The sequence below is a fragment of the Entelurus aequoreus genome, linkage group LG10, assembly GCF_033978785.1.
Source record: "Entelurus aequoreus isolate RoL-2023_Sb linkage group LG10, RoL_Eaeq_v1.1, whole genome shotgun sequence".
NCBI classification, from domain to species: Eukaryota; Metazoa; Chordata; class Actinopteri; order Syngnathiformes; family Syngnathidae; genus Entelurus; species Entelurus aequoreus.
Window position 1 is genome coordinate 50334240 of NC_084740.1, and position 26351 is coordinate 50360590.

The 26351-nt window shown below is 42.2% G+C and overlaps 1 protein-coding gene across 4 annotated transcripts in view; it reads left to right on the forward strand.

Moving 5' to 3' along the window:
* Positions 1-26351, forward strand: part of megf11 (multiple EGF-like-domains 11) — a 497434-nt gene that overhangs the window by 328811 nt on the left and 142272 nt on the right. For all 4 annotated transcript variants that reach the window (XM_062061102.1, XM_062061106.1, XM_062061104.1 and 1 more), the window contains 3 exons: positions 13834-14080; positions 14156-14276; positions 21357-21493. In XM_062061102.1, the coding sequence (XP_061917086.1) occupies positions 13834-14080; positions 14156-14276; positions 21357-21493 (505 nt within the window). The remainder of the gene's footprint in view (positions 1-13833; positions 14081-14155; positions 14277-21356; positions 21494-26351) is intronic.

A 26351-nucleotide genomic window follows, 5' to 3' on the forward strand; every position in this document is an offset into this window, starting at 1 on the left:
TCTCTCCATGGAAACATCAGTTAGGTTATGTTCTCACTGCAGGTCAATTCCAACTCGATTGCTCATATATTTCATGTATCTGGTTTATTCATCTCAATGTAAACACTACATTTGGACTTCTTCCAAATCTTACCCAGGCCTCTTTTGTATGCGGGTATAAATCAGCTACGTATCCGATGTGACTGCAGTCTGAATGATCAAGTCGCATTCGTCCGACCAATACGTCACCGAAAGGTGACAAACATCACGATCATTCATCAAAACGAGCAGGCGCGAAAGTAAATGGTGGGCAGTCTGGTCGAAAACAGTGATGAAAAGATGATGTTTTAGAAGTGATTAAAATATAGGAGGACGTAATCAAGTCAATGTACCACCACTCATTCCATGGCCGGATTTGGACCGTGGGCCGCCATTTGTTTAGCCGTGTTGATGATGAAATTTCAAACACTCGTCCTGTTTTTTAACATTTACAACATTTCTCATCACATTTTCTCATTTAACATTTACGGAACACCCCAATTAGAGAACTGAATTGCAAGTAGTGACCATGAACAGATGCACACGTAATATTAACTATCTTACAAGTACACTGCAAAAACCGAAATCTAAGTAAGATGAAATATCTCAAATAAGGGTGATATTTGCTTATTTTCTGTCTGATAAGATAATTCTTCTCACTAAGCAGATTTTATGTTGGTGTTTTACTTGGGTTTTTTTGTGTTTTTTTTTTGGTTTTTTTCTTGTTTTTTTTTGTCCTGTCCAGCTTCTTTCAAACAATTTTGAACATAAAAGTTCCATGCACATTCAGATAAATTCTTTAAAATTACAATTAAAAACATTTAGGCTGTATATATGCACACTAATTGACTGAAAGAGCACGCACTTGACGCGATGATGTCATGTTATCAATGGAAAAATGCATTTTTAGACGGCTAGGAGACCCCGAGAGTAACAAGTGCTTGCCTTGTTGCCTTTCCGGTAAGAACAATAAATTAGTTTTTAGTCTAAGTTTGCTGGTTTCAAGAAATGTAATGCCGAGCGCATATCATTATGTCAAGATAATGGCACTAGCATTTACTTCATTTAAGAATATTTTCAACATATTCAGCAAAAAGGTCTCTTTTTTTTCTACCAAGAAAAGTGCGCTTGTTATTAGTGAGAATATACTTATTTTAAGGTATTTTGGGGTTCATTGAGGTTAGCTCATTTTACTTGTTTTGGAAAGTCTTGACAAGCCAAATTTTCTTGTTCTATTGGCAGATAATTTTGCTTAGTTCAAATAAAATACCCCTCATTTTTGTATTTTTTGTCCTTGTTTTTGAACACTGACTTTTTGCAGTGTATAAGGTAAGATGCTGCCAAAAAAATAAATAAAACCAACAAACAAACAACAAACAACCAACAAAATACACAATTTAAATAAAACCAACTACCAAACCCAAAATAAGGCCTTCTCATCAAATGTGTTATGTTCCTTTACTTGCCGCAGTCTCTAAAATGTCCATTTGGAATGTGTTACAGAGAAGGACAAAGACTTTTCTTTTACAACTCCTCTGTGGAACCTCATTGGTCCTCAGTTGGAATTGAAGTCAGGTGAGATTCTGGTGGAATGGCGGTTGCCACGTAAGAAAAATGAGATGACTACAATGCCTGTATAGGCTGAGGCAACACGTGGCGTGATCATTTTCAATAAGCCTGAGGACATTTCAGAAAGAGCCGCTAGTAATCACACAGCATTATACCATGCACTGCAGCTACAGAAACACTGATTACAATGCACACTGTGCCATGTGAAGAAAGTCATGTCTGCCCAGTGACATAAAATAAAGTTTGCATGCACACTAAAACCTTGATTTACAAACCCCTCTTCTCAGTTTACAAACCTTTAGATCGCTCCAAATACAAAGTTAAAGGCCTACTGAAACCCACTACTACCAACCACGCAGTCTGATAGTTTATATATCAATGATGAAATCTTAACATTGCAACACATGCCAATACGGCCGGGTTACTTATAAAGTGCAATTCTAAAATTCCCGCCACACTTCCGGTTGAAAAACTCCTTTGGATATGATTTATGCGCGTGACGTCACAAAAGCAACGGAAGTGGTTGGACCCCATAGAAAAGCCTCTTGTTTTCTTCGACAAAATTCCACAGTATTCTGGACATCTGTGTTGGTGAATCTTTTGCAATTTGTTTAATGAACAATGGAGGCTGCAAAGAAGAACGTTGTAGGTGGGATCGATCGGTGTCTTAGCGGCTAAGTACAATACTTACAGCAGCACAACAAGGACTACTTACCATGATAGCAGACGCCTAGCCGATGCTTGCCGCCAAACCCACGGATGAAGTCCTTCGTCGCGCCGTTGATCGCTGGAACGCAGGTGAGCACGGCTGTTGATGGGAAGATGAGGGCTGGCTGGCGTAGGTGGAGCGCTAATGTTTTATCATAGTTCTGTGAGGTCCGGTTGCTAAGTTGCTAAATTAGCCTTAGCGTCGTTAGCAACAGCATAGTTAAGCCTTACCAGGCTGAGAATTTTTAACCGTGTAGTTACATGTACATGGTTTAATAGCATTGTTGGTCTTCTGTCTATCCTTCCAGTCAGGGGTTTATTTATTTTGTTTCTATCTTCATTTGAGAACGATGCTATCACGCTAGCTCAGTAGCTAAGTGTGTCACCGATGTATTGTCTTGGAGATAAAAGTCACTTTAAATGTCCATTTCGCGTGCTCGACTCTCATTTTCAAGAGGATATAGTATCCGAGGTGGTTTAAAATACAAATCCGTGATCCACAATAGAAAAAGGAGAGAGTACATAGTTCTGTGAGGTCCGGTTGCTAAGTTGCTAAATTAGCCTTAGGTCCTTAGCAACAGCATAGTTAAGCCTTACCAGGCTGAGAATTTTTAACCGTGTAGTTACATGTACATGGTTTAATAGCATTGTTGGTCTTCTGTCTATCCTTCAAGTCAGGGGTTTATTTATTTTGTTTCTATCTTCATTTGAGAACGATGCTATCACGTTAGCTCAGTAGCTAAGTGTGTCACCGATGTATTGTCTTGGAGATAAAAGTCACTTTAAATGTCCATTTCGCGTGCTCGACTCTCATTTTCAAGAGGATATAGTATCCGAGGTGGTTTAAAATACAAATCCGTGATACACAATAGAAAAAGGAGAGTGTGGAATCCAATGAGCGAGCTTGTACCTAAGTTACGGTCAGAGCGAAAAAAGATACGTCCATTACTGCCTCTCAAGTCCTTCACTGTAACGTTCCTCATCTACGAATCTTTCATCCTCGCTCAAATTAATGGGGTAATCGTCACTTTCTCGGTCCGAATCTCTCTCGCTCCATTGTAAACAATGGGGAATTGTGAGGAATACTAGCTCCTGTGACGTCACGCTACTTCCGGTACAGGCAAGGCTTTTTTTTTATCAGCGAGCAAAAGTTGCGAACTTTATCGTCGATTTTCTCTACTAAATCCTTTCAGCAAACATATGGCAATATCGCGAAATGATCAAGTATGACACATAGAATGGATCTGCTATTCCCATTTAAATAAAAAAAAAATATTTCAGTAGGCCTTTAAAGTAGCAATGATTGTCACACACACTAGGTGTGGCGAAAGTATTATCTGCATTTGACCCATCACCCTTGATAACCCCCTGGGAGGTGAGGGGAGCAGTGAGCAGCAGCAGTGGCCGCGCCCGGGAATCATTTTTGGTGATTTAACCCCCCAATTCCAACCCTTGATGCTGAGTGCCAAGCAGGGAGGTAATGGCTCCCATTTTTATAGTCTTTGGTATGACTCGACCTATCTCAGGACGGACACTCTAACCCAGTGGTTCTTAACCTGGGTTCGATGGAACCCTAGGGGTTCGGTGAGTCGGGCAAAAACACACCCGACTCATCGGGTAAATAAAAACTTCTCCCTATCAGCGTATACGACAACAGCAGAAGTCAGACTGATTTGCAGGTGTGTAATTTGTTGTGAGTTCATGCACTGTGTTGGTTTTGTTCTTTGAACAAGGTGATGTTCATGCACGGTTCATTTTGTGCACCAGTAAAAAAACATGGTAACACTTTAGTGTGGGGAACATATTCACCATTAATTAGTTGCGTATTAACATGCAAATTAGTAACATATTGGCTCTTAACTAGTTATTATTAAGTACTTATTAATGCCTTATTCGGCATGGCCTTATTATAACTCTAACCCTCTAACCCTGACCAAATAACTCTAAGTTAAGTCTTTGTTACTTAGAATATGTTCCCCTAGTGTCCAAATAACTCTAAAGTAAGTCTTTGTTACTTAGAATATGTTCCCCATACTAAAGTGTTACCAGAAACATATAACTTTGTCTTGAATTTGAAAAAACAACATTTTATTGTTCACTAAAGAAGGGTTCGGTGAATGCGCATATGAAAGCGGTGGGGTTCGGTACCTCCAACAAGGTTAAGAACCACTGCTACTAGGCCACTGAGTAGGTCTCTGTGTGCGAACCATGTCTCAAACGCTTCATTCATTCATTCTGGCAGCCATTTTCAGCTTGCTCGTATTGAAGAGATTGAGGAAGCCGGCTTCGTACCACATCGAGTTTTTAATTGTGATGAGATCGGACATGCACCTGGGGATAGGCCCCTCCCACCTCCAAAGACATGCACCTGGGGATAGGTTGATTGGCAACACTAAATGGTCCCTAGTGTGTGAATGTGAGTGTGAATGTTGTCTGTCTATCTGTGTTGGCCCTGTGATGAGGTAGCCACTTGTCCAGGGTGTACCCCGCCTTCCGCCCATGTGCAGCTGGGATAGACTCCAGCTTTTCTGGAAAAAAATGCCATAGCACACACACACACACACACACACACACTACCGCTCCCCCTCACCCCTTCTGCATGCTCCTTTGTATCCTCTCGTGAGCTGCTCCTTTGGTAATGGAACATGAGAGACCCTTAGCCAATGTTAATTCTAAATGGATGTTACATTTTAAAATGTTTACTGTTGTCGGGTATACCGGTATTAGTATAGATACTAATGAATCATATTCGGTAAACCCCCCGTTGTCATCACGTCGTGTCATTGATGGTTTACCAGCAGAGGAGCATGTTCGGCAGCGCACAATCACGAAGTACTTACAAGTAGACACAGTGTGTAGACAGAAAAGCGAGAACGGACGCATTTTGGCTTAAAAAGTAAAGATAAAAGTGAAGTTATAACACTGAAACCTCAGGAAGAGGTGCTTTAAGACATGGCTAGCTAGCTAGCGGCTAAAGTCCATCCGCAGTCTGCAGTGTTTTAGCTACTTCTAAATCACTAATCCTCGCCTCCATGGCGACAAATAAAGTAAGTTTCTTACAAGTATCATCCCTGCAGGACGAGGAATAGCTACACATGCTTCACTACACACCGTAGCTCACCCCCGTCACAATGTAAACAAACGCCATGGGTAGATCTACACCTGACATCCACTGTAATGATATCAAGTACAGGAGTGTATCTAGTCGATACTACTATGATTACATCAATATTTTTTAGCATCACAAAATTTTTTTTCATTTTTTAAAAATGTATATTATGTTTATAAACTCAGTAAATATGTCCCTGGACACATGAGGACTTTGAATATGACCAATGTATGATCCTGTAACTACTTGGTATCGGATTGATACCCAAATTTGTGGTATCATCCAAAACTAATGTAAAGTATCCAAACAACAGAAGAATAAGTGATTATTTAATTTTAACATAAGTGTAGATAGAACATGTTAAAAGAGAAAGTAAGCAGATATTAACAGTAAATGAACAAGTAGATCACCGTATTTTCGGAGTATAAATCGCTCCGGAGTATAAGTCGCACCGGCCGAAAATGCATAATAAAGAAGGAAAAAAACATATATAAGTCGCACTGGAGTATAAATCACATTTTTTTGGGAAATGTATTTGCTAAAAGCCAACACCAAGAATAGACATTTGAAAGGCAATTTAAAATAAATAAAGAATAGTGAACAATAAGGCTGAAACGACGCGTCGACGTAGTCGACGTCATCGGTTATGTAAATACGTCGACGCCGTTTTTGTGCGTCGACGCGTCGCATATTTACGTCACACTACCGTCATGGCGGAGCGCAAAGCAGACTGTGCGAGCGAGGGGAAAAACGCACGCCAAAAGTCGTCAAAAGTGTGGGAGTATTTCAATACACAGCCTAATAATGTTGTTGTATGCACACTGTGTCGAGCGGAAATGGCCTATCATAGCAGCACAACGGCTATGAACGAACATTTGAAAAGAAAACCATCAACCATCAACTAGTCAATCGTCCGCATGAGCATACGTTGTCATCATTACACAAAAACATGAATGTGTCATTTGTATCTGCTAGGGGTGTAACGGTATGTGTTTTGTATTGAACCGTTTCGGTACGGGGCTTTCGGTTCGGTACGGGGGTGTACCGAACGAGTCTTAACAAGTTGCTTTGCTCCTCTGCCTCTGTCTCAGCACGCAGCATTGTCCCACCCATACAACCATCTGATTGGTACACACGCAGCATTGTCCCACCCATACAACCATCTGATTGGTACACACGCAGCATTATCAGCCAATCAGCAGTGCGTATTCAGAGCGCATGTAGTCAGCGCTTCAGCGTGGAGCAGATAGGTGTTTAGCAGGTGAGCATCAGGCAGCGGACTCTCCCCAAATGATAATAAACACCTCCCAGTCAACTACTAGTAACATCACTATGAGCCCGTTGACCTTCTAGAAACTTAAACTGCAGCTCAGCTCGCTCGCAGTCCTGGTTTGAGGTGAAGGCTAATTACCTCTCAGTTCCAGCCACATCGACCCCTTCTGAGCGCCTATTTTCAGCTGCTGGGAATATTGTAAACAAGAAAAGAAGCAAAGCAAGTAGACATGCTAACCTTTCTTCATTACAACTGTTAGTCACTCACTGGAATGAGTAGAATTGGTTATTGTGTACTGTGTTGGACTGGATGTTTATTTTGCACATTTTAAAAGCAATACTTAATGTTTACAGTGCTCCAGAATATTTAGATTGGCACTTTTTTGTATTGGATGTTTATCTTTATTTTTGCACATTTTAGCAAATAAGCAATACTTTCACTTTTGTTGAAATGTTTACACTGTTGTTACAGAATATTTCGTTTTGCACTTTTTTGTATTGGATGTTTATCTTTATTTTTGCACATTTTAAAGCAAAATAAGCAATACTTTTACTTTTGAAATGCTTATACTATTGCAGAATATTAAGATTTGCACTGGATGTTGACTTTTATATTTGCACATTAAAAAGCAAATATGCTACTTTTAATTTTGTTAAATGTTAAAAGTTTTAAATGTTTACATTGTTACAGAATATTTTTTCATGTTGTTGTCAATGTTGACTGAGTGGCCATACTTTTTTTTTTTGTAAATAAAAGCCATGCCTTTTGAAAAAACTGGCCTACTTTAATTTTTTCATCTTCATTTGAAATAAAAATAAAATAAAAAATAATCGGTAAAAGGAAAAATAATCTATAGATGAATCAAAAAAATAATCTATAGATTAACCGATTAATCGAAAAAATAATCTATAGATTAATCGATAGAAAAATAATCGTTAGCTGCAGCCTTAGTGAACAACAGGCTGAATAAGTGTACGCTATATGAGGCATAAATAACCAACTGAGAACGTGCCTGGTATGTTAACGTAACATATTATGGTAAGAGTCATTCAAATAACTATAACATATAGAACATGCTATACGTTTACCAAACAATCTGTCACTCCTAATCGCTAAATCCCATGACATCTTATACGTCTAGTCTCTTACGTGAATGAGCTAAATAATATTATTTGATATTTTACGCTAATGTGTTAATCATTTCACACATAAGTCGCTCCTGAGTATAAGTCGCACCCCCGGCCAAACTATGAAAAAAACTGCGACTTATACTTGTTCTTATGCTTTCTGAACTCACTATGTCCACTACTCGCTGTACATATCCTACCAAGTCAGACCTACACTGTTTCAATGTCCATTTCTCTGATGATGCAATTGTTAATGACTGAAGTGCTGATATCAAACTTAAACCCCCCCCCCCCCCTCCACATCCCACACCCCGGATTGTAAATAATTAAATGTATATACTCTGATGATTAACTTGTGTGATGACTGTATTATGATGATAGTATATATTTGTACCATGAATTGATTAACGTGGACCCCGACTTAAACAAGTTGAAAAACTTATTGGGGTGTTACCATTTAGTGGTCAATTGTACGGAATATGTACTGTACTGTGCAATCTATTAATAAAAGTCTCAATCAATCAATCAATCAAAGGCTCCTGCTCAACCTTCAGGATTGTAATCCATGCCAGATCTGAGGCCATGCATGGGCATATTTTGTTCCCAGTCAATACGAGCATGAGCTTCTTGCCTTTGCGGCTGCAGCAGTTATAGCGGCCGAGCGCGACGCTACACGGCCCCCTGTTGTCCAGGCCTGTCTTCACCCGAGAAGAGAGTGATCACCTTCCTGCTGTGTGCCTGGAAAAACAGGCTTGAGTGATGAGCATAGAATGGGCATTGAATGAGCCTCTTTGTTGGCTGATCACACCCCTGGCAAACAGAACATACAAGGAGGCTGTGTGGCGTCTTAACGTCAGCCCCTAAACCTGCCAGGAATCAATAGTGGAATATTCACCAAATAGGCTGCAGTCACCTCAAAGTGGGGTTTTATATGGAGCAATAGAGCGGGTGCTGATGGAGACACATAAGGCCACACCAATCACTTGAATCAGCTCTCCACTCTCACAAGAACAATTAGGTTTGTGAGACAGCCTACAACCTGCGCTCAGGGCCAATTGCTTCCCACATAAAAAATGGCTGTTTATTTAACATTGAAGGATTAGCTCTTTGCTTGCAGTTTGTGGGATTATTGAGTGCCTCTAAACACGGCCGACGCCCGTGCAATGTGGGGAATGCACCTTTTTTTTTAACCGCTCCCAGAGGCCTCACTTGGTCATGTCATCGGACTATTTACTTTGAGCCCGCGTGAAGCAGCAGTTTTCAAGAGTGTCAATATTACGATACAGCTGGGAGAGCCGAGTGTGCAATTACGAAAGATGAATGCGGCCTCACTCAGGTGTTGTCTGCTCAATTACGCCAATGAAATACAATTAGAGTGTTTAGCAAAGTTGTAAAAGTGAGCGCCTGACAATCCGCGTGCATTTTTGTCAATAATGGGTCGTATATCGTTGCATCCTCTTTGCTGACTTCAACAACTTGCAGATCCAGTTTGCTTTTTTGCACTTTACTTTTGTCTATTAGCTCGCACTATATCACTATCTCGGGCAGCACGGTGGCGCAGGGGTTAGTGCATGTGCCTCACAATACGAAGGTCCTGAGTTCAATTCCGGGCTCTAGATCTTTCTGTGTGGAGTTTGCATGTTCCCTCCGGGTACTCCGGCTTCCTCCCACCTCCAAAGACATGCACCTGGGGATAGGCCCCTCCCACCTCCAAAGACATGCACCTGGAGATAGGCCCCTCCCACCTCCAAAGACATGCACCTGGGGATAGGCCCCTCCCACCTCCAAAGACATGCACCTGGGGATAGGTTGATTGGCATCACTAAAAATGGTCCCTAGTGTGTGAATGTGAGTGTGAATGTTGTCTGTCTATCTGTGTTGGCCCTGCGATGAGGTGGCGACTTGTCCAGGTTGTACCCCGCCTTCCGCCCGAATGCAGCTGAGATAGGCTCCAGCACCCCCTCTCCCCCTGCAACACTGAAAGAAACAAGCGGTAGAAAATGGATGGATGGATATATCACTGTCTTTTGGCTTAACTGTTTAAAGGCCTACTGAAAGGAGATGTTCTTATTTAAACGGGGATAGCAGATCCATTCTATGTGTCATACTTGATCATTTCGCGATATTGCCATATTTTTGCTGAAAGGATTTAGTAGAAGAACATCGACGGTAAAGTTCGCAACTTTTGGTCGCTGGTAAAAAAGCCTTTCCTGTACCGGAAGTAGCGTGACGTCACAGGTTGTGGAGCTCCTCACAGCTGCACATTGTTTACAATCATGGCCACCAGCAGCAAGAGCGATTTGGACCGAGAAAGTGACGATTTCCCCATTAATTTGAGCGAGGATGAAAGATTTGTGGATGAGGAAAGTGAGAGTGAAGGACTAGAGGGCAGTGGAAGCGATTCAGATAGGGAAGATGCTGTGAGAGGCGGGTGGGACCTGATATTCAGCTGGGAATAACTAAAACAGTAAATAAACACAAGACATATATATACTCTATTAGCCACAACACAACCAGGCTTATATTTAATATGCCACAAATGAATCCCGCATAACAAACACCTCCCCCCTCCCGTCCATATAACCCGCCAATACAAATCAAACACCCGCACAACACACTCAATCCCACAGCCCAAAGTACCGTTCACCTCCGCAAAGTTCATACAGCACATATATTTCCCCAAAGTTACGTACGTGACATGCACATAGCGGCACGCACGTACGGGCAAGTGATCAAATGTTTGGAAGCCGCAGCTGCGTACTCACGGTAGCGCGTATCCAACTCAAAGTCCTCCTTGTAAGAGTCTCTGTTGTCCCAGTTCCCCACAGGCCAATGGTAAAGCTTGACTGTCATCGTTCGGGAATGTAAACAATGAAACACCGGCTACGACGTAGCCGCTACGTGTTTGTGTTGCTGCAGCCGGCCACTAATACACCGCTTCCCACCTACAGCTTTCTCCATTGTTCATTAAACAAAATGCAAAAGATTCACCAACACAGATGTTCAGAATACTGTGGAATTTTGCGATGAAAACAGACGACTTAATAGCTGGCCACAATTCTGTCCCAAAATGTCCGCTACAATCCGTGACGTCACGCGCAAACGTCATCATACCGAGACGTTTTCAGCAGGATATTTTGCGGGAAATTTAAAATTGCACTTTACTAATCTAACCCGGCCGTATTGGCATGTGTTGCAATGTTAAGATTTCATCATTGATATATAAACTGTGACAGACTCGTCCCGTCGTGCGGGTTCCATGGACCATCAAATAGAGACATCTTCGCTTCGAGCAGGGTTGTGACTTTGTTTATTTTTCAATATCAAGTCTTTTGTGCTTTTCAGCACTTGCCTCCCTCTGCTGCTCGTTCCGCCGTCTCTTCAGCTTTTCAGCCGGCCGCGTCTTCTGCGTCTTTTGCTCAGTCTCTCTCGCTCCTCCAGCACTCCGGGCTCTCCACCTCCTTTCACCCCGTCGTCCTCGGCTGTCGCCTTCTTAACCACCGCGAGGGGATCAGCAGCTGATTGTGACCAGGTGTGCGATCCCCACACCTGGTCACGATTGCCTCGCCGCTTGCTCACCGTCCCCGCCTCCTCGTCGCCATCCCGGAGCGGGCCTCGGCGCAGCACGCCCCGCCGTCGGTCCTCCGGCCCCGCCTTCCCACAAAACTATCACACTGTGTGGTCGGTAGTAGTGGGTTTCAGTAGGCCTTTAAGTTACAGCACCTTTGCAAAGGAGACAAAAGTATTGGAACACCCACAGGAACTAAAAATGGGTGAATATGGGCTGGGGCTAGAGGCGGGGACACAAATGGCCTGTGCACAGAGGGCGTGGCTTGCAGGCAGCGGGGTTTGATTATATGCATGTTTTACAGTAATATGAATGAAAAAGACATTGTTGAATAATTATTTTTTTGTATGAAATACCAATAATAACATAAATAAATACAAAACTAGTGATAAAAACAGAATACGATGATTTGCAGATCCTTTTCAACTAATATTTAGTTGAACACACAGCAAAGACAATATATTTTAATGTTCGAACTGAGAAACATATTTTTTATTTTTTTTACAATTAATCATTAACTTAGAATTTCATGGCTGCAACACGTGCCAAAGTAGTTGGGAAAGGGCATGTTCACCACTGTGTTACATGGCCTTTCCTTTTAACAACACTCAGTAAAGGTTTGGGAACTGGGGAGACACATTTTTGAAGCTTCTCAGGTGGAATTCTTTCCCATTCTTGCTTGATGTACAGCTTAAGTTGTTCAACAGTCCGGGGGTCTCCGTTGTGGTATTTTAGGCTTCATAATGCGCCACACATTTTCAATGGTAGACAGGTCTGGACTACAGGCAGGCCAGTCTAGTACCCGCACTCTTTTACTATGATGCCACGTTGATGTAACACGTGGCTTGGCATTGTCTTGCTGAAATAAGCAGGGGCGTCCATGGTAACGTTGCTTGGATGGCAACATATGTTGCTCCAAAACCTGTATGTACCTTTCAGCATTAATGGTGCCTTCACAGATGTGTAAGTTACCCATGTCTTAGGCACTAATACACCCCCATACCATCACACATGCTGCCTTTTGCCTATAACAATCCGGATGGTTCTTTTCCTCATTGGTCCAGAGGAAACGATGTCCACAGTTTCCAAAAACAATTTGAAATGTGGACTCGTCAGACCACAGAACACTTTTCCACTTTGTATCAGTCCATCTTAGATGAGCTCAGGCCCAGCGAAGCCGACTGCATTTCTGGGTGTTGTTGATAAACGGTTTTCGCCTTGCATAGGAGAGTTTTAACTTGCACTTACAGATGTAGCGACCAACTGTAGTTACTAACAGTGGGTTTCTGAAGTGTTCCTGAGCCCATGTGGTGATATCCTTTACACACTGATGTCGCTTGTTGATGCAGTACAGCCTGAAGGATCGAAGGTCACGGGCTTAGCTGCTAACGTGCAGTGATTTCTCCAGATTCTCTGAACCCTTTGATGATATTACGGAGCGTAGATGGTGAAAACCCTAAATTCCTTGCAATAGCTGGTTGAGAAAGGTTTTTCTTAAACTGTTCAACAATTTGCTCACGCATTTGTTGACAAAGTGGTGACCCTCGCCCCATCCTTGTTTGTGAATGACTGAGCATTTCATGGAATCTACTTTTATACCCAATCATGGCACCCACCTGTTCCCAATTTGCCGGTTCACCTGTGGGATGTTCCAAATAAGTGTTTGATGAGCATTCCTCAACTTTATCAGTATTTATTGCCATCTTTCCCAACTTCTTTGTCACGTGTTGCTGGCATCAAATTCTAGAGTTAATGATTTTTTGCAAAAAAATTTTTTTTTATCAGTTTGAACATCAAATATGTTGTCTTTGTAGCATTTTAAACTGAATATGGGTTGAAAATGATTTGCAAATAATTGTATTCCGTTTATATTTACATCTAGCACAATTTCCCAACTCATATGGAAACGGGGTTTGTACTTCCATAATGTATTGTGCTACAATGGTATAGCCAGGGATCAATTATCTCGCATTTGAACCCTGATTGGTCAGCTGCTGTGTGCTGTCAATCATTTCCACTTTGGAAAGAAACCCCAGAAACCCCATCAATGAGCTTGTGGGCGGTCTAAAGGGACAACTTTCAGCCTGAGCGGCTGTTTTCCGGCTGGTTCTAGTGTTTGACTGGCCGCCACTCAACACTGTAGCATTATTTTTGGACGTCAAAATGTGCAGGGGACGAAAAGTACAGGAGACATGCCCCTTCCTTCCACCCCTTTCAAATTATGGCAAAAGATATGGGTAATATGGTTTCAGGGGGCACTGGCATTTGTCATAATCATCCCAATGTAATTTGGTAGGGTTGAGGTCATGGCTCAAGCATAGAATAGAAAATGTCTCAATTATTGTTTTTTTTGTGAAGAAGTATTGTAGACATTTGTTTGTCTTGCGCATCTTCCAATGCTCATACAATATCAGTTTTTTAGTCCTGTAGTTGGTTAAATGCCATCTTTGTGTCCCCGCAGGCTGCGAGAGCGACTATTGGGGGCCTCATTGCAGCAACCGGTGCCAGTGCCAAAATGAGGCTAAATGCAATCCCATCACTGGAGCATGTGTCTGCACCGATGGCTACCAAGGATGGCGCTGTGAGGAGCTTTGTGAGCCTGGCTACTACGGTAAGGCGTGCCAACTACCCTGCCAATGTCTCAATGGAGCCACCTGTGACCATGAAACTGGAGAGTGCATCTGTGCATCGGGCTACACGGGTGCCTTGTGAGTACAGGCAACGTATCTTTATTGTGGGGGAATTAGTAAACACAAGTTTTCTGAATGTTGTTCTGTCGACAGCTGCGGAGAGCGCTGCCCCTACGGCAGTCATGGTCCGCAGTGTGAGCAAGGCTGCCCGTGTCAGAATGGAGGTTCGTGCCACCACATCACCGGCGATTGTTCCTGCCCTGCAGGGTGGACCGTAAGTTACTTAACTAACAGAGGTAGTGGCGGCAGAAAAAACAAACATGGCTGAATAACTCCAGGGTCAATTTGTTATGTTATGTTATTTTCATTTATTATGCGCCCCCCCAACCAACTGTTACATCAGTACCCCCCCTCCCCCCAGAGAGGAGTTGTACAGTCTAATGGCATGTGGGACAAAGGAGTTCTTGGGTATATTAGTTCTGCACTTGGGATGAAGCAGTCTAGCACTGAACAGGCTCCTCTGGCTACTGATAATGCTATGCAGAGGGTGACTGGCATCATCCAGGATGCTCACTAGTTTTTCCACAGTCCTCTTCTCTGCCACCGTCACCAGTGAGTCCAGTTTTATTCCCATCGTAGAACCGGCCCGCCTTATCAGTTTCGCCAGTCTGGAGCTGTCCTTCTTAGATGTACTGCCCCCCCAGCAAACTACGATGTAGTACAGAACACTGGCAACCACAGACTGGTAGTACATCCACAAGAGTTTTTTACAGATGTTGAAGGAGCGCAGCCTCCTCAGGAAGTACAGCCTGCTCTGTCCTTTCCTGTACAAGTGGTCCGTGTTAACAGTCCAGTCCAGCTTATTGTCCACCCACACCCCGAGGTACTTGAATATACTATATGAATATACATATAGTATATACACTCAACAAAAATATAAACGCAACACTTTTGTTTTCGCTACCATTTTTATTAGTTGAACTCAATGATCTAAAACTTTTACTACAAACACAAAATACCTATTGCTCTCAAATATTGTTCACAAATCTGTCGAAATTTGTGTTTGTGAGCATTTTTTCCTTGCCAAGATAATCCATCGCATCTGCAGGAATGTCCGCCAGAGCTGTTGCCCATGAATTGAACGTTCATTTCTCTACCATAAGCCGTTTCCAAAAGTGTTTCAGATAATTTGGCAGTACATCCAACCGGCCTCACAACAGCAGAACAAGTGTAACCACACCAGTCGAGGACCTCCACATCCAGTAGGTGCACCTCCATAATCCTCTGAGACCAGCCACCAGGACAGCTGCTGCAACAATTAGTTTGCATAACCAAATAATGTATCCACAAACTAGGAGAAACCATCTCAGGGAAGCTCATCTGCATGCTTGTTGTCCTCATCGGGGTCTCGATCTGACTGCAGTTTGTTGCCGTAACCAACTTGAGTGGGAAAAATGCACACATTTGATGGCGTCTGGCACGTTGGGGAGGTGTCCCCTTCACGGATGAAGAACAATTTTCACTGTTTAGGGCAGATGGCAGACTGCATGTGGTAGAGCGGTTTGCTGATGTCAACGTTGTGAATCGAGTGGTCCATGGTGGGGGTGGGGTTATGGTATGGGCAACGAACAACGAACACACGTGCATTTTATTGATGGTATTTTGAATGCACATAGATACCGTGACGAGATCCTGAGGCCCATTGTTGTGCCATTCACCCGAGACCATCACCTCATGGTGCAGCATGACAATGCACGGCCCCATGTTGCAAGGATCTGTACATCATTTCTGGGAGTTGAAAGCATCCCAGTTCTTGCATGGCCACTACTCACCGGACATTGTCACCCATTGAGCATGTTTGGGACGCTGTGGATCGGCGTACATGACGGCGTGTTCCAGTTCCTGCCAATATCCTACAACTTTGCACAGCCATTGAAGAGGGGTGGACCAACATTCCACAGGCCACAATCAACAACCTGAAGGAGATGTGTTGCACTGCATGAGGCAAATGGTGGTCACACCAGATACTGACTGCTTTTCTGACCCCCCAAACCCCAAAAAAGCAAAACTGCACATTTCAGAGTGCCCTTTTATCGCGGGCATCCTAAGGCACACCTGTGCAGTAATCATGCTGTTTAATCGGAATCTTGATATGCCACACCTGTGAGGTGGGATGGATTATCTTGGCAGTGAAGTGCTCACTAACACATATTTAGACAGATTTGTGAACAATATTTGAGAGGAATAGGTCTTCTGTGTATATAGTTCAGTGGTTCTTAACCTTGTTGGAGGTACTGAACCCCCCCAGTTTCATATGCGCATTCTCCGAACCCTTCTTTAGTGAAAAATAAAATGTTGTTTTTTTTCAAATTCAAGACAAGGTTATTTGTTTTTGGTAACACTTAAGCATGGGGAACATATTCTAAGTAACAAAGACTTAATTTAGAGTTATTTGGTTAGGGTTAGAGGGTTAGGGTTAGAGGGTTAGGGTTATAATAAGGCCATGCCGAATAAGGCATTAATAAGTACTTAATAATGACTAGTTAAGAGCCAATATGTTACTAATTTGCATGTTAATAAGCAACTAATTAATGGTGAATATGTTCCCCATACTAAAGTGTTACCATGTTTTTTTACTGGTGCACAAAATGAACCGTGCATGTTCAAACAACAAAACCAACACGGTGCATGAACTCACAACAAATTACACACCTGCAAATCAGTGTAACTTCTGCTGTTGCCGTATCCGTAATACGCCAATAGGGAGAAGTTTGTATTTACACGATGAGTCGGGTGTGTCTTGACCTCTGCCGAACCCCTGAGCCCGACTCACCGAACCCCTAGGGTTCCATCGAACCCAGGTTAAGAACCACTGATATAGTTAAAGTTTTACATCTCCAAGTTCAACTCATTAAAAATGAAAAACGTAAGTGTTGCGTTTATATTTTTGTTCTATATATACACTCAAAGTTCGCTATAACGTGGCAGATTGAAATAAAGAGTATATTATTTTACAACCTGTAGAAATACAAATTCTGGCAAGACACCAACGCAATGCGGGTATTTTTTTTTTCCGTCATTAAAAGCATGTTTATGTCCGTTTTGTGTTGAGCTGTTTAAAAAAGCATAATGTTGAAAACAACTTTTCCTAAAAGCAACCTAATTGTCCAGTCATGGTAATAAAAACTCGAAAATTACATTGCTACATTACATTTACTAACGATTAAAAATTATATCTCTCTGCGATTAATCACGATTAATTTTGGGTTAAATCAGTCACCAGAACACAACACAAGGGTAGAATGTATACTATCCATGTATAGAGAAGATACTTCAGGCAGTGATGTAGTGGAGGAAATACAACCTGTTTGAGCCCACTGCAACAAGCCAGCTATTTTGACTACCACATTCACCCAGTGTTGTATAATTGCAACAATTATATAACAAGCTCTAAATGAAATTAGATGCATCTGTTCCACAATAACTACATATGTACATGCTCTAGACATTGTAATAACAACCAAAAAATATATAAAAGACATCTTACTTACTTGAATCTGATGAATCCAGTCCAATGAAACAAATATTGTTAGAAGGAAACCTTGAGAGGTTGTGTGAGTTCATGGCCAGAAGGCGTGACTTCTGAACAAATGTACGATCCAATAGCCTTGTGAGACTGAACAATAGGACCCAATGACTATGTAAATGTGGTAAAAAAATATATAACAGATTGTTTTTTAGGATGGTTAAAGGTAACGTTGTAATTTTACAACAAGGGATCTTACAGGGTTAACTATGAACAAACTGCAATTAATCTTGGTTAGGAATCTTAATCGCTTGACAGCCCTATTATATACACAATGTATATACCAAATATAATACATTTAGACTGGCCTGAAGTGAGTGTAGGGATATAGATTTTAAATAAATATGTAATGTAATTAGATGAAACATTTAAATACATTTGATATCTAAATCACTACACTATTTCAGTTGTAGTTACAATTTTGAGGCAAAACCTCAGTTTATTTATTATTATTTATTCCAACTCTATGTGCTGTCTAGTTCAGAGTGATTGTGCGTTCATACTTGATCAACTTTACACAGCTGTTTTTTACACGTAATCAGTGAATGCAATGATTTAAGTCTGCATATCAATTTCTTACCAAATTGAAGAGGACATTTTGCCAAACATGTAAAAATACAGTACAACCAGAGTTAAAGGCCTACTGAAATGATTTTTTTTTATTTAAACGGGGATAGAAGATCCATTCTATGTGTCATATATTTTGCGATATTGCCATATTTTTGCTGAAAGGATTTAGTATAGAACAACGACGATAAAGTTCGCAACTTTTGGTCTCTGATAAAAAAAAGCCTTGCCCCTACCGGAAGTAGCGTGACGTAGTCAGTTGATCGCCTCCTCATATTTTCCTATTGTTTTCAATGCAGCTAGAGCGATTCGGACCGAGAAAGCGACAATTACCCCATTAATTTGAGCAAGGATGAAAAATTTGTGGATGAGGAACGTTAGAGTGACGGACTAGAATGCAGTGCAAGACATATCTTTTTTCGCTCTGACCGTAACTTAGGTACAAGCTGGCTCATTGGATTCCACACTTTCTCCTTTTTCTATTGTGGATCACGGATTTGTATTTTAAACCACCTCAGATACTATATCCTCTTGAAAATGAGAGTCGAGAACGCGAAATGGACATTCACAGTGACTTTTATCTCCACGACAATACATCGACGAAACACTTTAGCTACGGAGCTAACGTGATAGCATCGTGCTTAACTGCATATAGAAACTAAATAAATAAATCCCTGACTGGAAGGATAGACAGAAGATCAACAATACTATTAAACAATGGACATGTAAATACACGGTTAATGCTTTCCAGCCTGGCGAAGGTTAACAATGCTGTTGCTAATGACGCCATTGAAGCTAACTTAGCTAGGGAGCTAACGTGATAGCATCGGGCTCAAATGCAGATAGAAACAAAATACATAAACCCCTGACTGGAAGGATAGACAGAAAATCAACAATACTATTAAACCATGAACATGTAAATACACAATTAATGCTTTCCAGCTTGGCGAAGCTTAAAAATGCTGTTGCTAACGACGCCATTGAAGCTAACTTAGTATAACGGGATCTCACAGAGCTATGATAAAAACATTAGCGCTCCACCTACGCCAGCCAGCCCTCATCTGCTCAACACCCGTGCTCACCTGCGTTCCAGCGATCGACGGAAGGACGAAGGACTTCACCACGATCATCCGTGCGGTCGGTGGCTAGCGTCGGATAGCGCGTCTGCTATCCGAGTCAAAGTCTTCCTGGTTGTGTTGCTGTAGTCCGCCGCTAATACACCGATCCCACCTACAACTTTCTTCTTTGCAGTCTTCATTGTTCATTAAACAAATTGCAAAAGATTCACCAACACAGATGTCCAGAATACTGTGGAATTATGAGATGAAAACAGAGCTATTTTGTATTGGATTCAATGGGGTACCGATACTTCTGTTTCACTGGCTACGTCACGCGCATACGTCATCATCCAAAGGCGTTTTCAACCGGAAGTTTAGCGGGAAATTTAAAATTGCACTTTATAAGTTAACCCGGCCGTATTGGCATGTGTTGCAATGTTAAGTTTTCATCATTGATATATAAACTATCAGACTGCGTGGTCGGTAGTAGTGGGTTTCAGTAGGCCTTTAAGTTCTATTATCGAGGGTAATCTCACACACACACACACACACACACACACACACACACACACACACACACACACACACACACACACACACACACACACACACACACACACACACACACACACACACACACACAGTCCATAATGGGGCCTGCAGGGGATCATCTTGAATGGAGACAAGTCAGCAGCGCAGAGACGTCACCAACTGATGCACAGATGAGCGGTCCACCCCGGGTCCCGACTTTGAACAGCTAGCGCGTCATCTGTGGTCACCTGATAACCTCTCCACGCAGGAGAGCGGAGTAGAGCAGAACAGATAGATAGCAGATCAACTGGTGTAAAAAAAGGGGTCTATTTAAAGGTTAAAGTATACAAATGAGTTTTAAGATGGGACTTAAATGCTTCTACTGATGTAGCATCTCTAACTGTTACCGGGAGGACATTCCATAGTACTGGAGCCCCAATAGAAACACGTTCTATAGCCCGCAGACTTGTTTTGGGCTCTGGGAATCACTAATAAGCCGGAGTTCTTAGAACACAGATTTCTGGCCGGGACATATGGTACAATACAATCAGCAAGATAGGATGGAGCCAGATCGTTATACGTAAGTAGTAAAACCTTAAAGTCACATCTTAAGTGCACAGGAAGCCAGTGCAGGTGAGCCAGTATAGGTATATATAAATGTATATATGTATATAAAGCCAGCCGTCCATCACCCCGAAGGGGAATCAAGCGGTAGTGAAGGTGTGGGGTGGGTGAAGGGGTGTGTGTGTGTATATGCCCATTGTCTTGGGTGTGTTGATGTAGTGTTCATGTTCATAGGCCTGGGGCGGTTCTGCATGCAAGCAAAAGTTCGACTCCAGGTGTCGTTGAGGAGGGAGGGAGGTCAAAAGCGTCCATCATTGAGGTGTCCTCTGGGAGGTTTTCAGAACAGCCTGCTGCTGTTGTTGGAGCATCAAGGCCATTCGAGGGAGTCAAATCGTAGATTAGGATTTTTGCTTTTCCGCAAGCAGACATTACAATGGCTTGTCTGTTCTATTCGTCCATGCTGGCCCTCATATCCAATTTTTCCCTTACCAGCTTTTCCATGATGTGATCCATCTTGCGATTCAGTTCAGAAATCCCCCCAGTCTGTGATGCCACAGCCTGGCCCAAACCTTCCATTGCGACGAACAGCCTCTGGGCCCCTTGAGTGGCTGCCATCGTCTTACGAATTTGACCATACACCAGAGCAATGCCCAGCCCAATCTGAGAGGACTGAGAGGCACATGATTCTCCATTTATCCCAGGAATCTCTCACGTACCCCGCAGCAATGGTTCCATCAGGGCAGCCAGGCTCCCCAGAACCTCTTTTCCTCGTTGAAAGGATTTTGTCAATTGATTCCAGCTGATAATTTCCATGTCTGATGTTCAGATTTGGAGGACAGCACAAAGAAAGAGGCTTCAAAAAAGTGTAGACAAGACAAAAACAAAGAGAGCAAGCAGGGAGAAGAATGGAGCGGAAAAAAATGTGACCGCCCTCACCAGAGGCAAGACAGAAAAGTGTCCCCCGGAACAATTTAGTTGAATAACCCTGGTGTAGGTGTTCTGCCTATCTATCTTATGTGGTTTTAACAATCTATGTATATCTTCACAGGGTTCTGTTTGTGCCCAGCCGTGCCCTCTCGGCAAGTACGGCATCAACTGCAGCAAGGACTGCTCCTGCCGCAACGGCGGCCTGTGTGACTACATCACAGGCCAGTGTCAGTGTGCAGATGGCTTCAGTGGGAGCAGGTACTGTACTCAGATGACATCCAAACAGCTACATTTAACACACAAAAGTGCACAGTGATGATGAGTACGGACACTTTGCATATAGGTCAGACAACGGGATCATTTATTGATATTGCGTGCAAACAGCTTCCTGCTCATAATTTTACACCCAGTAGTCGCTCACTGGCCTATTCTCTTTGTTGACTTTCTAACGAGGCACCAACCTGTTCTTTTAAAAGAGAAAGCAAACGCTTAAATATGTCTATTCTCAAGTGAAATAAGTTGATAAAAAAGAACAACATAATTTCATTCCATGGAAGCTTTCAATAGTGTTGTTTAATTAATCTCGTACTTCATGCTGACCAGTCAGGTTTTCGTGTCTCCATCCCCCCATCCCTCTCTACTCCCAGCTCGTCCATTGATCTCATGGTGGGCTTCATGCTGTTTGGGCTCTGTTCATTACTCATAAGTAATGGCTTTTCATTAAGGTCTCATTGAGATCCACAGATCTTTTTAGTTCCCTGTGCCTGCCGAAGCAGCTCGGAGCAGCTCGCCTTTGTTATTTCAGCTCGGACAAACGCCTCACGGATGGAAACCTTGGCAAGCACTTTACTTTGTCTTATTATTTTTGGAAAATTGTTCTCATTCATTTTGTCAGAAACAGGTCAATTAACCTGCGTGGATTAATCTTAGATTACGTCTAACACTGCGAGTAGCGTAATCATATTATACCATACTTGCCAACCCTCCCGCTTTTAGCGGGAGAATCCCGATATTCAGCACCTCTCCCGACAACCTCCCGGCAGAGATTTTCTCCCGACAAACTCCCGGTATTCAGCCGGAGCTGGAGGCCACGCCCCCTCCAGCTCAATGCGGACCTGAGACTGAGTGGGGACAGCCTGTTCTCACGTCCGCTTTCCCACAAAATAAACAGCTTGCCTGCCCAAAGACGTCATAACATCTAGGGCTTTTATAGAGTGCACAACTGCGCACACAACAAGGAGACGAAGCAGAAGAACGAGGAAATTACAGACATGGCGGCCAAATGATATACTCATCATGAACGGAGAAGTTAAACAGGACAATACTGCCATCTAATGGATAGCCACTGGAACACTGAAATTCAAGTTTGTTTTCTGTTTTTCTATGTAAATAAAATAAAAAAAAATAAAAAATATATATATATATATATAGCTAGAATTCACTGAAAGTCAAGTATTTTATACATATATATATATATATATATATATATATATATATATATATATATATATATATATATATATATATATATATATATATATATATATATATATATATATATATATATATATATATATATATATCATAGTCATTCACATTGACGTCCCACTGGGGTGAGTTTTCCTTGCCCGTATGTGGGCTCTGTACCGAGGATGTCGTTGTGGCTTGTACAGCACTTTGAGACACTTGTGATTTAGGGCTATATAAATAAACATTGATTAAATGATTGATATATGAAATACTCGAGTTGGTGAATTCTAGCTGTAAATAACCACGCCCCCAACCACGCCCCCCGTCCCCAAACAACCCCCCACCCCCCCCCCCCACCCCACCTCCCGATATTGGAGGTCTCAAGGTTGGCAAGTATGTATTATACTGAACAGTCTTGGTTGTCACACACGTTATACAGTATCTTGCCACCAGAGGGCGCTGTCTCTTAAATTGTATTGTATTGTATGAAAATGTGCGGAATTTGCTGAGAGCTCACCTACGCAGTCTTCACTAGTACATTTTGGAGTTCTCATTTCAAGTTTCAAACATTTATTGTTTGTCTTTTAGGATTTTGCCCAATGGCCTTATTACAAAACAATTGTTAGCCTTAAAAAGTGTGAAGGAAATGCGATAGTTTACATTGTTATTTGCTAGTGAATTGGGTTGTTACACGGCAACAAATTCCAGTTGGAGTTGGTGGTCACATTCTCTTTGGTGTTGGTTGTCACATATACATTTAATTTCAATGAGCAAAACGTAGTGCCGGTACTTGCAGTTTGACAACAATACTTTTGAATTTCCCTGGCTCTGGAAGTTCGAGCGGGGTGGTCTTGTTGTATGTCAGTCAGAAGGTGCAGTGAGAGGGCATGATGTGCCAACCCAGCCAATCATCATCAGCACATTTACAACGGCGTCATCATCCCTACCTTTTCTCTCTGCATGCAGCCGATGTGTGGCCAAAACCTCACTTTGTGCTTCATTCCTCCACACTGCAGCAACGAGCCACTTTTACATTCTCAGTAACGACAACGGCATTGCAATGGGAACTGTAATTAATTACCGCAATTCCCGGACTATAAGCCGCACCCGACTATAAGCCGCACCAGCTAAATTTAGGGGAAAATACAGATTGCTCCATATATAAGCCGCACCCGACTATAAGCCGCAGGGTTTTGATGTGTAATTACCGTAGTATATAGGGGTTCCTGCTACCACGGAGGGGATTGTCGGGACAGAGATGACTGTTTGGGAACGCAAAGCGTCCCATTTATTAACAATAAATCTTTCAATCATTCAATCAAACTTTCACATCTTTGACATGGCGAACAGCATTCGTGCAGAGTACAAATAATACAACGGTGCAAAGTAATACAAAGTGCTCGCCTGTATGTTATCAAAATAACCAGCCTACCGGTATATGAAAAGTCAGTCTTTAATCATTGTGTCATCGTCTTCCTCCTGCGTACTAAAACCACAGAAATCCTCTTCGTCGGTGTCGGAGAAGAACAGGCCGTAAATAAGCCGCACCGTTGTATAAGCCGCAGGGACCAGAACGAGGGGAAAAAGTAGCGGCTTATAGTCCGGAAATTACGGTAGATTGCTCGTTACTGGAAAAAAATACAATCGTTAGTAACGCCGTTATTACCAACACGGATCCCACATTACAGATTGGACTTTATTTTTAGTTTTCTTAGTTTCTGTATTATTTTCTGTCCAGCATTCTGATTTTTGTTTTGCACTTTCTGTTTGCCTCCACTACTTCTCCATCAACTGTCCCTGGTTGCCAATCAGGATGTTTTTGACAGGGCCGGATCATTTTGTTTTTTGCTTTGTGCCCTGTGCTTCCTGTGCACTTCTGTGCTGCACTGTTTTTGTTTTGTGCCATTTAACTTCTCTGAGCCTCATAGATTTTCCTCTTGCCACCTGTTTTTGTAAGTCTTTTTCCACTCACTGGTGGTCCACTCCTGCTTTGACTACATTGGCGCTTCCTGGGTTGTACTTATTAAATTAACTTTTTACACGTGCAGATATGCTATAATAAGTTGTGTGTATCGAAAACCAGGGTCTTGTATTGAACAATTTCAGTAAATAACGGTTGATCTGCATGAGGACATAAATAGTAAATTGGTCTTTGTCTGTGGGGATTTTATCCATGATCTAAAATTGAAGGATTTGATCTAAAATTGAAGGATTTAGTTGACTTTAAGACAGCACAATTGATGTATAACATAAACAACAAGTTACCAGTGTATACACAGGGGTTGTTTCAAAACGAGACTGTTTTTAGAATTTCTGAAAGAAAAACATGTTTAAAAAAAAGAAGAATTAGTGTAAAGCTGCATTGTGTGTCTTTTGTTGGGATTAATGTATGGAATCATTTGGACCAAAAGTTAAAAGACTGTAAGATAGGAATTCAATTTGAAATTATTTTGAAGAAATCAGTGCAGTGCAGGACGTATCTTTTTTCGCTCTGACCGTAACTTAGGTACAAGCTGGCTCATTGGATTCCACACTCTCTCCTTTTTCTATTGTGGATCACGGATTTGTATTTTAAACCACCTCGGATACTATATCCTCTTGAAAATGAAAGTTGAGAACGCGAAATGGACATTCACAGTGACTTTTATCTCCCCGGCAATACATCGGCGAAACACTTTAGCTACGGAGCTAACGTGATAGCATCGGGCTTAACTGCAAATAGAAACAAAAGAAATAAACCCCTGACTGGAAGGATATACAGAAAAAACAAAAAACAATACTATTAAACACTGGACCTGCAACTACACGGTTAATGCTTTCCAGCCTGGTAAAGCTTAACAATGCTGTTGCTAACGACGCCATTGAAGCTAACTTAGCTACGGGACTTCGACAGAGCTATGCTAAAAACATTAGCTATCCACCTACGCCAGCCAGCCCTCATCTGCTCCACACCTGTGCTCACCTGCGTTCCAACGATCGACGGCACGACGAAGGACTTCACCCGATCATCGATGCGGTCGGCGGCCCGGAGACGGAGGAAGTCAAGGTGAGGACAGCGGTGCGGCGGCGGGCGTTGTAGCTTTCGACAACACCCCGGCCGCCATCAGAGTCGGCAAGAAACATATATTTCCCCAAAGTTACGTACGTGACATGCACATAGCGACACGCACGTACGGGCAAGCGATCAAATGTTTGGAAACCAAAGCTGTACTCACGGTAGCGCGTCTGCTATCCAAGTCAAAGTCCTCCTGGATGTGTTGCTGTAGCCGCCGCTAATACACCGATCCCACCTACAACTTTCTTCTTTGCAGTCTTCATTGTTCACTAAACAAATTGCAAAAGATTCACCAACACAGATGTCCAGAATACTGTGGAATTTAGCGATGAAAACAGAGCTGTTTGTATTGGATTCAATGGAGTCCGAATACTTCCGTTTCAACCATTGACGTCACGCGCATATGCCATCATACATAGACGTTTTCAACCGGAAGTTTAGCGAGAAATTTAAAATTGCACTTTATAAGTTAACCCGGCCGTATTGGCATGTGTTGCAATGTTAAGATTTCATCATTGATATATAAACTATCAGACTACGTGGTCGGTAGTAGTGGCTTTCAGTAGGCCTTTAAACTGCCATAAAGCAATT